The sequence below is a fragment of the Rhipicephalus microplus genome, chromosome X, assembly GCF_043290135.1.
Source record: "Rhipicephalus microplus isolate Deutch F79 chromosome X, USDA_Rmic, whole genome shotgun sequence".
Classification (NCBI taxonomy): Eukaryota; Metazoa; Arthropoda; class Arachnida; order Ixodida; family Ixodidae; genus Rhipicephalus; species Rhipicephalus microplus.
Genome location: NC_134710.1, coordinates 249,539,994 through 249,555,890, shown reverse-complemented (window position 1 = coordinate 249,555,890; position 15,897 = coordinate 249,539,994). Strand labels below are relative to the sequence as shown.

Here is a 15,897-nt window from a genome sequence, read left to right as displayed (position 1 = left end):
GAAATTTCATTTCTGTTAACTCTCACAGCGATGCTATTACATCTGCTATAGGATTTTTCCTTATTAACTTACACTTTGTATTGTTTTTACTTCCAAGTAACTGTTAATCTATTATTAATTATCAAATGTACCACTTGCTTCTGTAATGCCTTGCGGCCTTGAGGCTACTAATAAATGAATCAATAATGAAGAAGCATCTTTTCAACGGGTATGTGGAGCTCGCAGTCTTCGTGCGTAATGTACTGCTTTTTTTTTTCTGAGGAACAGACAGGTGGGCAATTGGTGTAGGTCACAATGGCATATAGTGATTCAGGAAACACGCGAGAAAGACGCTAATTCGTCTCCCATGAGGGGACACTGCTCAGTGACTTATGATGCAAGTGCTACAACGCAACGAATACAAAAAGAGTGAAATCAATATAGGACCACGTGTGCTTTTTCCTTTGTTTCCATTTTCAAAGACTCCATTCTTGTAAGTTGCGAGTTGGGGGTAGGGTGGGGAGCAGTGCTTGAGTCTCGTTTGTTTGTGAGACCCTTTTTTTTTATCTACATACCAGCCCATACTCCCACCGCCTTTCGTTTCTTTAAATGCAGTACTAAAACAAAATTTTGATAGCGAGATAACCTGCGAAACAAATTTTTGTAGATACGCACATCATCTACGAAATGTAAACAAATATTGTCGCCCAGAACGTAGTCAAAATTAATTTTGAATCACGTGTCGCCCTACGGCATACTAGATATGCCTTCATCATTCGGGTAAACAAACAACACATACAAGTTTTGTATTGGCTGCTCCTGGCGAACCATTGCAAGGGAAAGAGGGGCAGACTTGTAAGGGAATACAAAGGCTGGTGTTCGAGCTTCAGTAGTGTTTTTTGAATTTGTCACGCATATTTAGAACGCCGGAGAGGAGATCACAGGAGTGCTCGCAAAACATTTGTTGAAAAGACATGCCGACATGGTGATTCACGTGTGCGTGGTTTTGTGCGTCACTATAGCGAGTTAGCTTTGCATGGAAACCCAGGATTCCTTTCCTCCATGTGCAAACCCCTCTGGGTCCCGTCACACTCAGCGCTCGGTGGAACCAAGACGAACAATTACCATCGCGTGCTCGAGCAAACGAGCTTTCCAGCCATGAGTTGCAACAACAAAAAAAAAAGCGACATTTTTTTGCATAAGCGCTCCTTTGCTCACAAAGTCCGAAAAATAAGGACTATTCATGACGCGCAGCAGCCTTATCCCCTATGACAGTGTGTTGGGGACGGGTTAGCTAGGGCGTAATGTACGACTGGAAGTGGGGATTGTCGTAAATTAGATGACTGCCGCAAAGGCTTTAGCAACGCTTCATTGCGCAAACGATTCTTTCTTTTCATCTTGCTGTGCTATCTCCATGCCTTCCCCTGACCCCCCCGCAAAGCTCTGTTTTGGGTTTGCCAGCTATAGCTGAGGCGAGTTTTAGCTAATCCCACCAGCCTCACAGATCAGTTACTGCACGCTTCCCCTGAAAAGCAACCATACACGTACAAAAATGATCGAAATCACCTTTCTTGAGCCAGAATAAAGAAATCCAAGAAATCCAAACAAACGTGAAAATTACAATCAAAATAACCAATAATCCAATCCCCACTCGCCACCACAGTGGTGGAAAGGAGAAAATAATTTGTGACGTCGGCACCAATGGTTATTTACGCTGATCACTCCGTAAGAAAAAAGAAGGGGGAAATGTGACACCAACCGCGCCTCAACAACGCCACGTGTCGATTCCCTACATCGTGGGCTCCCGAGAAGTTAAAAAGGCAAGAGTCGGCGTTGCCTTCCACCACCATCGGCAGTTTCATCCGCTGGTCCAAAGACCTTGCACCTGTGAGACTAGTACAAGGCACCATATGCAGGATCACGTGTGCCGGCTAAACCAAGAACTTCCATGAAAAAATGAGGCAGCGCAGGAATGACTTCCCTCAAATGAACAGTGAAGGGATCGCAGAGGCAGAACATTGTTAGCGGGTTGGCCACCATACCAGTCCCGACAGCGCGGTGATCTAAACAGAAAGAAACCTTCGCCAGCGGCTCTCCTTTGAATCCTGGCACATTCAGCAGACACTGGGAGACACCAACCCCACCACTGGGGACACTGCCCTCCATCTACTTCCAGGGCTTGCAACGAGTCATGGCAAACATCTCGGGCCTTCTCGCCCCTGAAGGAAAAAAAAAAATCCGATCAGGCTTCAAAACATCGGGTTTCTTAATATAAATATTGGCTGGAGTTTTCTGTATTTTTTATTTTTCTGTTTTCCCAACCAAACTTCTGCCGAATGCTCATTTTTGAAATAATTACAGATAACTGTGCTGCACGCCCTAAACCCAGAGAGTAGAGCTCCTTGCTGCGTTTTGTAGCCTGTCTGCATTCCTTGTGCTTACAAAGAACACAAAAGGTCAGGTATGAGTAACTTGAGCCTGGGAAAAGCCCGTGTCATCAAGCTTTTCGCAGAATGGACTGGGCGAACTCAATGACGGGTGAGGAACCACCAAAATCACTTCCGCGTGTCAAGCATGGCTATGTATAGAATGGAGTTTGAATATAAAAAATAGAGAAATACAAAAAAAAACTGGCGCTGATATGCTGTGTAGTCCTGAACTGGAGGCGTGCTGGCAAAATGTTTAGAAGCTCCTCAAGTTCTCAGAGAGTCACGGAAATCTTTGATGGCATTACAGTTTCAAGGAATTTGTTTTTGCCAGTGACTAAGCGTCGCGCATGGCAGGAGCGGTGTGTTAATTCCTGCCCCCTTCTTTCTTAGAATCCACTCGGAAAGCTTTCAACAAATCACATGGCAGGAAATGATATAAAAGCTGATAGCATGTGTTGTCACTACATTTACAAAACTTGAAATTCGTCGAGATGGTGCTTTGCTTCTGGAAACTTTTTTAGTGCCAAACATTACATCGAAAGGGCATTCACAAGCGCCCGTCCGGTCTCTCTCGTTCTTGTGAATATCTTGTTTTGCGCTGCGTAATTTTCCCATCGCCACATTGATTCATGCAAAAAAGGAAGTAGCGTCTGAGGACAAACAGTTCAATGCACGAGAGAGCGTAGGGGCGCTCGATGCTCGCAAATTATTCTGCTGTGCCGCCTTGGAAGCGGCATGATTTATGAAGGTGGAATACAGTGCTCACTCTCCGCTGATTTAGTACATAAATGTAGATTAAACTCAATGTAAATCAGGATATTACGTAATGAAGTTTCCGGAAGTTGCACATATGCCAGACCATGCTGCACAACTCACTTCCATGCCCTCTTAAAGCCATGTTCATTTATTTCAAACTATTGTGAATTACACTAGATACACAATAATGAAGTTATGGATAGTTATTCAGTTTTTCCTCTCATTATCATCGGAATCCGATATGCGTTCTGCACTGAGAAACGATCATACGAGTTTTGTGGCATGCATGAGCATAAATTGCTTTTATACTTTGTCATAGTTTGCGAACGGTGTACTCTGTAAAGTGTAAACACATTACCTACTAGCATTAAAGCTGAAGCCAGTGCGATGCATCAAAGCAATATCAAACCACCAAAAATAACGGGCTTTTTAGGAGCAACTGCTAACGTCTTGTTGGAATTTCTAGGTTCGAATTGTGAAATCACGCCGGCGCGAATGGCATTAGCTCCGTGTCCAAATACACTGCAAAAAAAGTTTACAAATAGCTGTGCACATCGGAAGTATACCTTAGCTTCTCAGTCATGTTAGCATATTAAGGTTGATGTCTCATCTAGTGGTGTGAATTACACTACATACCGTGCTCCACCCACGGTGTGGGGCCAGGGCGACAGCCACCATTGTTGATCGATGTTAGTCGCGAGGCGTCTGTGTGTGACATCGGAACGATTTGAGAGACGTTTCTGTAGTTGGAACGCTCGGTCAGCCCTACGATCCGCATGACGTTCAGAGATATAACAGTTGCCGAAGAGGTTGCCATTGCTTTGGCAATAACCGACCCTGTAACCAAGGTGATCGTAAGTGATTCCCAACTCGCCATCCGAAATTTTGACGCGGGCCGTATCTCTACACAGGCATACTCAATCATAAAGCATCACACCCCGCCTGTCTCACCTCGTTTTCTTATCTGGGCCCCTGCTCATAAATCCCTTAGTGTAAGTGCGCATGCACACACTCTCGCCCGAGATCTCAACTGCCGGGCGGAGTTCTTTACGCCTTACACTTCTCATTCTTCGCCCTCCCAGACCTGCGAAGAGCTAACTCCTTTGGTCCCTTACACAGACATTCTACAGCACTACAGACTAGGCCGTCTCCGCTATCCTCCAGCTCACTAAAACCTCCCTCGACGTGATGCCTTCCTGTGGCACAAGCTTCAGACAGGTGTCTTTCCCAACCCCTGGCTTTATAGCAAGGTATACCCACACCTCGTGACACCACACTGTAAATACTGCTCACAATCGGCCAACCTCATACACATGGCATGGACGTGCCCACAGTACACTGACACTTCTCACACAGAAGATACATGGGAGTCCCTCCTGCATATCACTGACTCGGCACAGCAACGCCAGGTAATCTCACGCGCATTGGAGGTCACGGTGACCCAAGGGATCCCTGCTGACCAACTCAAAGCAGTGTAACCAACCTCTCGGCCGGTCCCCTCTTTTGGGAGTAATAAAGTTTTCATCATTATCATCATCATCTAGCGGCGCATTTTATGTCGTCATTTCATTCCGTGCCTTTAAGTTAAGGTTATCATTTTTATTCGAAGATATGAGCAAGTGGTTTTTATCAAGGACCTTCAATAGAACGAGTTCTAAGGGTTTTGGGAATTAGACAGATTTACAACTTGGAAATTTACAAGCCGGCACATACACGATTACAAGGTATGCCATGAATTGAGACTAAATATTTGTAATCATAGGTGAGCAAAATAAAAAAATGCAGAGGACTCGCAAGCACCCAGACTAACCAAAATTTTGCTAAATCGAACTAGGAACCCGCTCGAACTCAGACTCGCCGTGGTAAAACTCAGCCGGTCTCACTCGGACTGAGGCCTACCTAAGTACAACTCAGCCGGATTCACTCAGACTCTGTCTCACACCTCAATCTGAGCCTTTCAATTCCTCTGATAGACTCATCAGTGAGTTTGCCGACTTATGATCGGAATACATTTCTCGTTGACGTCACGCGTTGATGAAGACATCTTGTGTGCGTTCACGATGGTGAAATATGGGAGAATGAGGAAGGGTGGTTGCTAGGCCCACATATTCATAATAGGGATGACCTTTACCAATCTACGTAAGAAGAACCCAACTAAAAACACGAATTCAGCGTAGAAACCAGGAAAGACAAGTGTTGGACCTAAAACTAAATGTTATTAAAGAGAACCCCTACAATAAATAACCAGAAGCACATGCTTCTAAACTTCAGTTGCGGCTATCTAAACCACAGTTGAGCAATTAAATGTACTTTTTTTTCAGCAAATGTTTCAAGGTGGTATGAAACAGCCGATTTCCATGGAACACCAAAATATAAATGCCAAGTATTATATACCCGCTATCTATACCACGAGTTCTTCATCTGTGAGGACACCTGAGGGATCTCGGACATGACACTTCGCTCTGTTTTTATTTAGAAGGCTTCATGAGTTTCGCGTTCAATCTTTTTTTCCTTTGCCAATGACATACAATGATTTGAAAGAAATTCCATGTCATGCAGCCGTGGCTACAGAGACCAGATGGGTCGAGGCCTAGTGACATCTATAGGCAGTGTGAAAATCCTTTAGGCACAAAACTGACCTCTTCACTAGTCTCTGCGTCCCCGATATATCAGTGTCATTGGCAAAGGAAGAAATAGATGGAACGTGAAGATTTTCAAGCCTTAAATGAACAAAAGAATGGCTAAGTGATCCTTCAGTGATCCTTACAACTAGATGATAGGTTCGCGTAGATTGTGGGTGCTTATGGCGTTGATCACAGAAGTGTGCTGTTTGTAGCATTTTGACATGCTTCTTGCCTTTGTATTGTTAGGTGTGCAGCTGTGGAACGCCTCAGCCAATTTTTTTATGAATGCGATGCTGGTACATGGGTTTGTAGACTTTCCGCGATAAACCTTGCGCTCGATGTCCTGTCAGGTTGAGCTCCTTAGTTTGTTCTTTCAAAAATATTATAAACCAACTCGCGGAGCAAGCTACACATGTGGCGTCCTTTTTGAAACACGGTTGTGACAAATCGGCATCTATAGTTGGTTGAATTAAGTCTGAGATAAAAACTAGTTGAGGAAAGGTAGATTGCTTGGTTTGATATCGCGGCGTGGAGCGTCGCATGGTGTGCAGTACGAAGCACGTTGAAAATACAAGCCCACGCTTCAGTATTTTGTCCGCGATCGTCTTCTGTGCGTTACTTCACAGTTCACACAAACTTGATTTATGGTGACCACCATTTCATCAAATATTGTTGATCTCGCTCAACCTGCCAATACAATGGGGATCGGTTCTGTTTGATAGAGCATTTCGTATATTATTTGTCATTTTACCTTTTTTTGTTCATTAAAAGCAGCCATGCATGCGGTCCAGTTTCTTAACTGTTTTCTTTTTAACTGTTTTTATAGTCCACTTATTTAGGTTTAAATGGCAGGTGAACCAATTTTTTTGCGTTTGCGAAGTTGACAGAATTAACGCCAGACTGGCGACAGAAAGTGCAAAATCAACATAGGTTAGCTGAAAAAAAAAACCTCTATAGTGACACACACACACACACACACACACACACACACACACACACACACACAAATACGTTGGCGGCGGCGTGCCGATCAGTTGGCGTCAGCATCTGCGACGTAGCGAAAATTGTGCAGCGGCGCGCCGACTCCTCGGCCACGGTGTCCTCGGCGCACACCTCTACTCGGGACAGTTGCTCGGAACGACCTCCACGCTGCCGCTGGTTAAAACCGCCTCGGCGCACACCTCTAGTTGCAAGACTAGTACAATTGCTTATGGGTCATTGGTGCTGTCGAATGTAATTATTATTACTCAAATTAAGTTTAAAGTGCAAGTTCAAGCGAAATGTTCTGCATTAGCGGTCAGAATGTTGTTTTATTTTAAACGTAGATGCAACGTCTCCTAGATTTCTTGTGCCTGCCGGATTATCAGCGGTCACTTGGGAAGCGGCGGTCGTCGGAACTATGGTGGTGGCGCCACTCAAGTAGGAATGTCTTCAAACGAATTTTTACGTTCTTGGAACTTATATGCAACAAAAATAAAGTTAAAAAGTTTTAAAAAAGCGTAAATCGTGTTATAATTAACCCTAAGTGAGTGACGCCGTCATTCAGCAAACAACTTTTTTAATACAAGGCGTCCTCTGAAATTAATAGCAAACGTCAAAATTGCCAATCTCAAAGGCCAAGTACAAAACCATTACTTCTACGTAGGCATAGCTGCCATAGATGACCGGCGTTTCGCGCTCATCAGGTAGGCACAGGAAATCTAGGAGGCGTTGGTAGATGATGCAGAAGCGCCGCTTGACGGCAGTGTGTGCAACGACACTCCCAAGTACGGGGTTCTTTGATTTATCTGCAAAACTGTGACCGGCGTGAGTAGTGTTTGATGTTATGATTTTATGTGGGCCGTAGTTAGCGTTGTCCACGTCATCACCGCCCTGTGGGATTTCGTAAAGCTTAAGTAGGCCAGTGGTGATGCGTCGTATTTCGTGCAAAATGTTTTAAGTGTGAAGTTATGGCAGCTGCAATTAACTTGTATGGTCGATGCATCTGATAGCAGTTAAGCCTAACGTCAAGTGACTAGTTGGAATATCGCTGGATTATTGCGGTAAAGCCTACTCGCGCATTTAGTCTACACCATTTTTGATTCACTGAATTGCCATTGCATTCGTGTTAAATGTGCTTTTCGTTCAACTCCCTCCAAGGGAAGCTTGCGCGGCATTTGTGAAGCATGCCAGAGACCGTCACAAAGAACGGCGTAGTTTTCTTTTTTATGTATACGTGGTTGGGAAACTTATTCTAAGTAAGTACTTCATCGATTCTATTTGTTCGCTCTACCATAGCGATGGTTTAAATGGATGCATCGACCACATAGTACACTGCGTGGGGATCGTCTGTTCGCCTTGCTCGAAAACGTGTTGGACATGTGCTGCGGAGTCTTCGAAGTTTGTATACGTGCGGCGATTTTCGTTCAGGTCTACGAGAACGTTCCGATGTTTGTAATCATAGATACGGTGTTGTGCGTCTGCCAGTTGGCTATTCTAGGGTGTTCAAAATTAGCTATCGATAGCTGCCGAATATTTTCCCACGTCCGGAGTCTTGGACGTTGCGCTGCCTGCCGCGTGCTGAAGATTATTTAAGTTTGTGCACAAATGCTTATGTATTGTTCTCGAACTTACTGTATGGGGTTTCTGCGTAGTTTACGCTTGAATCTCCCAATGGTGCGCGCAGTGCTTGCAACGGCAATACCAAGGGCGCTGCTACGGTGCGAGGCGAGCACGTCGTGAGCGCGTTGTCGGAGGGGGACGCCCCTACCCATTCTCTCCCCCCTTTTTTATTTGCAGTTTCCTACGCGTTGCGTACAAGATCATTAGTTATTCAGGGTACAGTAAAGCTAAGTCATGTATCGCGGCGTGATCTGCGGGTGAACATGGTGTGCGATAAACCCAAGGGCTGTGAAGTATTACGCGTAGCTTCCTTACACAGACAGAGCAGCCGTAATTAAAGCCCAGAAGTTCACACAATCGTTTTTATTGCAGACATTGCTTCCATCTCCACAGCCTTCTTTTGGCTACAGAGTCATGGTCATGGAAACTCCGACCGCTCTTCACATAGGGCGGGAGTTTGTTCGACAGTATTACACGGTGCTCAATAAGACTCCCCTACACTTGCATCGGTGAGTACCTGCTTGCGGCGTGACTTTTGAGCACTCTCTTGACTGCTTTGAGCACTGCCTTGACTGCGCAGTGTTGCCGCATGGTTGCCCAACATGTCTTCGTTCTATCGCTGCGTCTAAAGGTACGTCGGACGCACCCAGATATCAAAAGCTCAAGGTACGCCGGACGTACGTGAAACCGAGAGCCTAAAGATACGTCGGACGCGTATATCCGTAACAAGGAGTCTGAGGATGCGTTGGACGTCGCGCTTTCTCGCGAGCTTGCACTCAAGTGACTCCCTATTCGACCAACCCGTCCCGCCCATCCGTTGTTCGTTTGCACGATTGACCTCGTGAACCCGCGGATCAGGGAGTCTAAAGAGACGTCGGACACTTTCTCGCCTACTCAAGCTTTCATTAAGAAAAAAAAAAACAGTGGCCTCATGTGCGTTGGTTAGTTTTTGAGACTGTTGTAGTTGCGGTTTCAAGAGCATCAAGTGAGGCGGCACCCAAAATGCAAACTTGACTGGTTACGGGGTCACAGAACACCATGTTCGCATGAGCACCGCCCAGACACTTTTTTTTTTTTTTTTGCTGCGAAGGCCCTAGGTGCATTGCTATAATCTACTATAAGAAGTTGCAACTATTAGTGTGCTCCCCCCCAAAACAATGCACTGCCGAGGCAAACTTCCGGCGAGTCTGCCCCTTCTTTCTGTTCAAAAGGTATGCTAGGAGTGAACGCTCGCAAGGATCGTGGCAGCTAGCACAAACTTGCGATGCAGATGGCACTTCGTTATTTACACAAAATCTGAAGGCTCATTTCGCGTGTGGGGGGCGGTGACATGACACGCAGTTTCAAATCATTGATACTAAGGCCTAGACAAATCTATCAGACAAGTTATCACATTTTCAGTTTTGTGTCTGTAGTCCTTTAAGGAGGCATTCACACTGGGAAATGACAGAAGTCAATGACTGGCACCACTGACTGCGACACCCAACCATATGCGATGCACGGTTTTCGGTTGTCATAGGCAATGCTGGCTCGGCTCGTTCCTTGTCAGTCTTTTGCGAACTGTTACGTGGTAGCCGCGACCCACCCTGCGACTGGAGCAACCCACTACATCGCTATGGCCGATGTATCTTTAGGCACACGATTCTGATGCACAGTAATGTACCTTCAGCTTTTGGGCACACCCGACGTATCATTTGACTCCTAGTTTTGCGTACATCAGACGTAGCTTTAGACACAGTGTTATTCTGTTGGAACTATATAATTTGTTACATTTTAATAGCGTTGACAATTTGAATATACTGGAGCGCTCTGTTGCTCTTACAAGCACTGTTGTCGTAGTTGCTATGTGTTGTACTTCATTTAATGGTAATAAATAAAAACACTGATGCCTCGTCGAGTGCAACAGCAGTGTTATTGGTAGCTTGGACTGTGCTTGTTAGTCGCAATGCAGCATTAATAAGTTTGCTTGGGAAATGGTTTTTGTGCATTTTTGCTTGCATATGCTCCAGAAGTACAGAGCTGTGAAAAATGGGGCTCTACACTGTGTGGTTATGTACATCTTATTTTGCACTGTACCACCACAACACTAGGTTAGGATCCAATTAGATGCTAGGTGCAGTTTAAACTAAATGCTCTATATTGGAAATTCAGTATTGTGCAAGATCTTTGTATTGTTTCGAAAAAAAAAAAACCTTGTGCCATAAAGAAAAAAAAACGCAACCTGAATTGCCATTTTTGAATTGTAGCTGATATGTAATTTTAGTTAGGCATAAAAGTGGAAGCTTCAAGTTGACTAGTTAAGGGTTTGTGGGGCTCATTTGTACAAAATGCCATTGAACAGAATGCTTTTTGTAGATACTGAAGAGGCAAATTTTTAGACAGCGCATCATAAACCGACGCAAGTCTGGGATTGTGGCATTCAGGATTACATTAGATAGTACAAGCATTTGGGAGTGTGTGTGTGTATATATATATATATATATTATTTATTTATTTAAAGAGAGCCCTGTTATATTGTTAGGTGTGACGTGGTTTAGTATTTTATTTTGCATATTACTCTTTCTCACCCTCACATCCTTTCTGCCTAGATCATTATACTACACTACACAATAAACTTAGAATTACCTGCCCTCTCATTCTTTCCCCAATCTCACCTTTACATTGCTTCTCTTCACCCTCACATGCTTTCTGCCTAGGTCATTATACTGCACTATATTGCATTATATTCTGTAGCTTTGACAGCCATTCAAACTTGTCATTCTGGTTGTTACTTTACATGTGTATATTATTAGTTGCCGTAAATCCTGCTCGCAAAGCTCTGTTCAGCTGCCAGAATCGGTTTGTGCGTCTTAGGAGGCAGCTTTTGCTTCGCCTGTCACTTTGAATAGCCTAAGTGTACAGGCACGCTTGCGCCTCTACACTTCGGCACTATTTGGACACTACCTGTGACTTTGCATGTGACGATCCCCTTTACCAAAGGCTTTTGGTCAAGGGGATCTTCTATTCTATGCTATTCTATGCGTCTTATAATGGTACTTGCTTGGGCAAGTTGGTAGCTATTCATTGTTACCTTATTGTCCACTGTTAAAAGACGAACACTTGGGATGAAGGACAAGACCGACACAAGCGCAGTGTGCACTTGTCACAAGACGGACACAAGCGTTCTATGTGCACTGCAGGACAAAGGCCTCTCCCAATGACCTACAAGTTATATCGTATTGAATAAGCTGATTTCATTTTATGCTTGTTAACTTAATTTAACTAAGTTTCTGCCATAGCTGTGTTTCCCATTCTGTGTGACATTTTGTTGTCGGTCCTACACATCACGTAACCCATCCTGGTCCTTTTTGGGGTTGCCAATTTGGTTCCCTTGAACCTGGTCCATATAGGCATGGAGACATCAGCATTTGAAGCTATAAAAAGCCCTCTGTAGGCATCCTCTGTGTGCAGGGATGCTCTGCATAGTGTTGGACACCGAAAACATTTAGAATGTGTTTTAATTGGATTCTAAAATGGGCCTAAATTTTATTCTCACACTTGGGGCCCAAAGGTTACATGACACAGACATCACTCTGTAGGAGGCGTAATGCACACCTGACGACTCTTCAAGTTAGATCAGTTTGTGTTTGTATGAGTGTCAGGAAAATCTCCCGGAAGTCTAAATTTCTGTGTGTGATCTGACTGTATTGACAAAAGTGCAGCCCAATCCGATCCAAACTTTGTGTAAACCCATCACATTTTATTGTAAACAAACTTAGGAGATGTTCATCTAGACGTACAGTAGAATTTCAGTGATGCGAAACCGGCAGATACGAATTAGTTTAATTTCCCAGTTAAATTTCACTATATCCATTGGGCCGAAATTCGAATGTCGTGAACACTTTTCCTAATTGGTCATATGAACTTCAGTACCGAAACTGGGGAACAAAGGGCGAGAGCAGCGTGCTCGACGCTTTGGAAGAATGTGCGCGGCCAGTGCATGCAGTGTGTTGCGGCCAGCGGATGCAGTGTGTTTGTTGTTCACCACAATTGCTGTGGACGAAACCGCAATCGCTCTTGACAGGGATCATGTGTGGCGGCGATGTAACTTGCAGAAACTGAAAGGGGAATGTGCGTCCAATGCTCAACCAGCCAAGTGACATTGCTTTTCACGACCGCTGCAGATAAAACCGCAGCTAATGGGGTCATAGATAACAAAAAAACAACTTGGTTTTAAGGCACATGCACCGCCAGCGCGTGCGGATTGAAAATGGAACTACCGTTTTCCGCAACCATTGCATGCGAAACCGCAGTTACGGCGAGACAATGCGATCATCAATAGTGAATACTAGTCGAGAGCACGTGGCCAGTGCAGCGGTATATTAAAGGCAATAAGGACATAAAAAAGGCTAGAAGCGTTTTGGTGTTCCCATCCAAAGAATCTAGTGATGTTTTTGTTGATCTGGGTACTTTGGCTTTACTTTAGCATTCAGTTTTTAGTTGCCCTCAAACGAAGGTTCGACCGGCGCTTTCCAGGCAGCTGGCTGCGCCATGCCGTCTATTCACATGTGTTCCAGGAAGACATGGGGGAGTTCTTTTTACAGAAATAGATTTTGCTAGTTGTTTTGATCACGCGAAATTTCAGGGGATACGAATATTTGCGCACCCTCTTTGAGACTCTCACCTTCTACTGTAGTTGGGTAAATCCTACTGTCGTGTGTTCGATAAGACTGCAACGCTGAAGTTGACGGACCCCCTTCCCCTCTCCGTTTTTTTTGCAATGTTTTTTTCATGCCCCCCCCCCCCCCCCCTCTGTTGCAGAAATCTCCCACTCCCAGATTCATAATCCTTGAGCTTGACAAGTATGTTAGTGCTTTTGGGACATTAAACCTCAACAATTTATTCACTTGATAAGCAGTCTAGTTAGGGTTTGATTCCCTTTGCATCATTTTCTTGTGCTGGTATGTCATATTTCTTCTCAATGGCAACACACATTAGCTCCGTTTTACCCAGAATATGTTTGCGTGGCTTTTTCTTTTTATAATTTTGTCCCTGTTCTTTTCAGGTTGATCTTTTGCAGTGATTTGTGTTCGCAGCATTTCTGTTGCTTTTACTCTGCTTACTGCACATCATGAAATCTGTTTCATTTTTCTGCTCGGGCTTTTCCATTTCCTATTTCTATGCTTTCCAAAAAACTTCCGCATAACTTGCAAGTGACGCCGGTTCCTTTGTTTCGACTGCCATTACGGAGCCCATGGGGCACAGTGACCGCACCATGTTTTTGTTCGTGCAGCGGATCGTTTTTTTGGTGTAGTGCGCTCATTTTGAACGCCTTGCACGTGGGACGAAGGAGAATCGTTCTGAATATTATGCAACCAGCAGCGAGGCAGTGTTGACCGAGAAACTTGGATCCTTTATGTCTGCAGTGTCAGAGTCCATGGTGTTGCACGTAATGGGTGAAACAACTTTGCACAAGATTTAGAAACATAACTTGCCTGTTATGAAGTGACTATGCCCGCACTCACGTACATTTGTCAGTCTTGAGGTCAGTCCTGTTAATGCGTGCATGAGCCATTTGCTCCGCTTTTCGAACAGCTTTTTCGTGCGGTTGCATGGGTTTGTGATAACGTTTGGCAAACACTACATCCCTGCTGCTGCTCCTTTTTTTGTCTCGGTTACAGTTACTCCTCTTGCGGCAGTCAAATATCGTACAAATCACCATTGTGGCGTACGGAGTTGACGGGAAATGTGAGCCGCGCGGCTTGATTCGGTTTCGTTTGCTGCCATGTGCTCAGTGCTGAGATTGTATCTCAGAGTTCCGTGGTGGGACATACTTGCAAGTTTGTGCTCAAACGGGGTTGGTTTTTTTCTGTGAACTTTTAGCAGTCTGTACTGTAGTTTCCAATTGTTTGTTCTCGTTCCTGTTTTCTTCCTTCTTTTGTGTTAGTCTCCCATCACTATAGTGTGATATGTTTTATTCAACCTTTTGATAACTTCTTCAACATGCTGCTACGTCCTCGTCGTCGTGGCTGGACGTTAGGACGTGCTCCTATATTTTCTAATTTTATCTCTTATTTTAACATCACGCTTGCTACTGTTTCGTTAATACTGTACATTGAGCTACGTTACACCTGCAGTGTCAATATATAAAAAAAAATTTTAAAAAGGGAGTGCTCTCGCAAAATGATTCTGGTGCGATTCTTTTATGCTTTTTGCCTCTATAATGCGAAATCCACATAGGATAAACACTAATACCCCTGTCACACTGCAAATATGTCATTTACTGTATTTACTCGCATAATTCTCGCACTCTCGTAATCCTCGCACCCCCAACATCGACCAAAAAAAATGCGATTTTTTTTCCTCGCATAATTATCGCACCCCAAAAATCGCAGCAGCAGATGTCGTCTGCTGCTTAGAGCCAATGATGATAATAGCACCTATTAGCCTAGTGCCATCTCTTATGCATCATGCATGCTGATGAGACCCATTGCAACCGGGTAAATTCCACGAAGACTCTCCTGCTACGCTGGGACCAGCTTAACAGAGGGGCCGAGAAAACACATCGGCCAGGGAAACGCCCCACACACCCTCCTCTTCTTAAACCCCGCGCACCCGCAACCCGTCACTCGATTCGGATGAGTCGGGGGCAAACTAAAGTGATCCAACATGTGCCGTTGTCAGAGTAAACATCCAAGTGCCGTTGTCAGACAAGTTTAAACCACGTGAATGGAGCAGGTCATGTTTTTCTTTCCTCCATAGAGTAGGTGCGGAAGACGGCTAGCTTTGGCTCGGCTCGACTTACACCGAACTATTGGGCGCTTGCTTGTGTGTGTGTTTGAGCGTTTGAGGAAATTCTGATGTGCATTAAGGAAGCTGACGCCTGGCCACTGGACGAATAGACCAGTTATTTATTTATTTACTTTTATTCCTTTGGCGCGTGATGCGCGTGCCCTGTTTCAAAAGGGAAGAGAAACAATTACTAACTTGCTAGAACGGAGCTCTAATCTAATCCAAACCAAGCCACAAGTTGCGTAGTAGCACTTGTGGCACGGCGTATGACGGTGTTCTGTGGCACGGCGCTAGTGTTAGTAGTGCGGTCTGTGGTGCGGTGTTCTGAGGTAGCGCAGTTGTGATCCGTGGCTAGCATTGTCCTTTCTGCGGCTACGCGATGAGCCGATACAAGAGCTATACAGCTAATTTCAAGCTAAAGGTCATCGACCATGCTCTAGAACACGGCAACAGGTCCGCCGGCAGGCACTTCGGCGTGGACGAGTTCTGTGTGCACTACTGGCGACGGCAGCACGAACAGCTTAAAGCCACAAACAAATCACGCAAAGCGTTCCCTGGGCCTAAGACTGGAAGATACCCACAGGTTGAGGCGGCACTACTCGAATACATCAAGAGTCTACGCGCGGACAGGTGTGCCGTTTCGATCAAGCTGCTGAGAAATCAGGCGCGCATAATTGCCCGGAAGGAAGGCATCCCGGCGCGAGATTTCCACGCGAGCAACGGGTGGGCCACACGGT

At 44.9% G+C, this 15,897-nt stretch overlaps 1 protein-coding gene across 7 annotated transcripts in view; it reads left to right on the top strand.

The window, feature by feature from the left end:
• The first annotated feature begins 7,454 nt into the window (after positions 1 to 7,454).
• The window catches only part of rin (ras GTPase-activating protein-binding protein 2), a 114,241-nt gene continuing 105,798 nt past the window's right edge, over positions 7,455 to 15,897 (top strand). For 2 of the 7 annotated variants that reach the window (XM_075878911.1, XM_075878910.1), the window contains exons 1-2: positions 7,730 to 8,197; positions 8,762 to 8,898. In XM_075878911.1, the coding sequence (XP_075735026.1) occupies positions 8,081 to 8,197; positions 8,762 to 8,898 (254 nt within the window). In that variant the 5' untranslated portion in view covers positions 7,730 to 8,080. The other 5 variants (XM_037414162.2, XM_037414164.2, XM_075878912.1 and 2 more) reach the window with 5 other exon arrangements.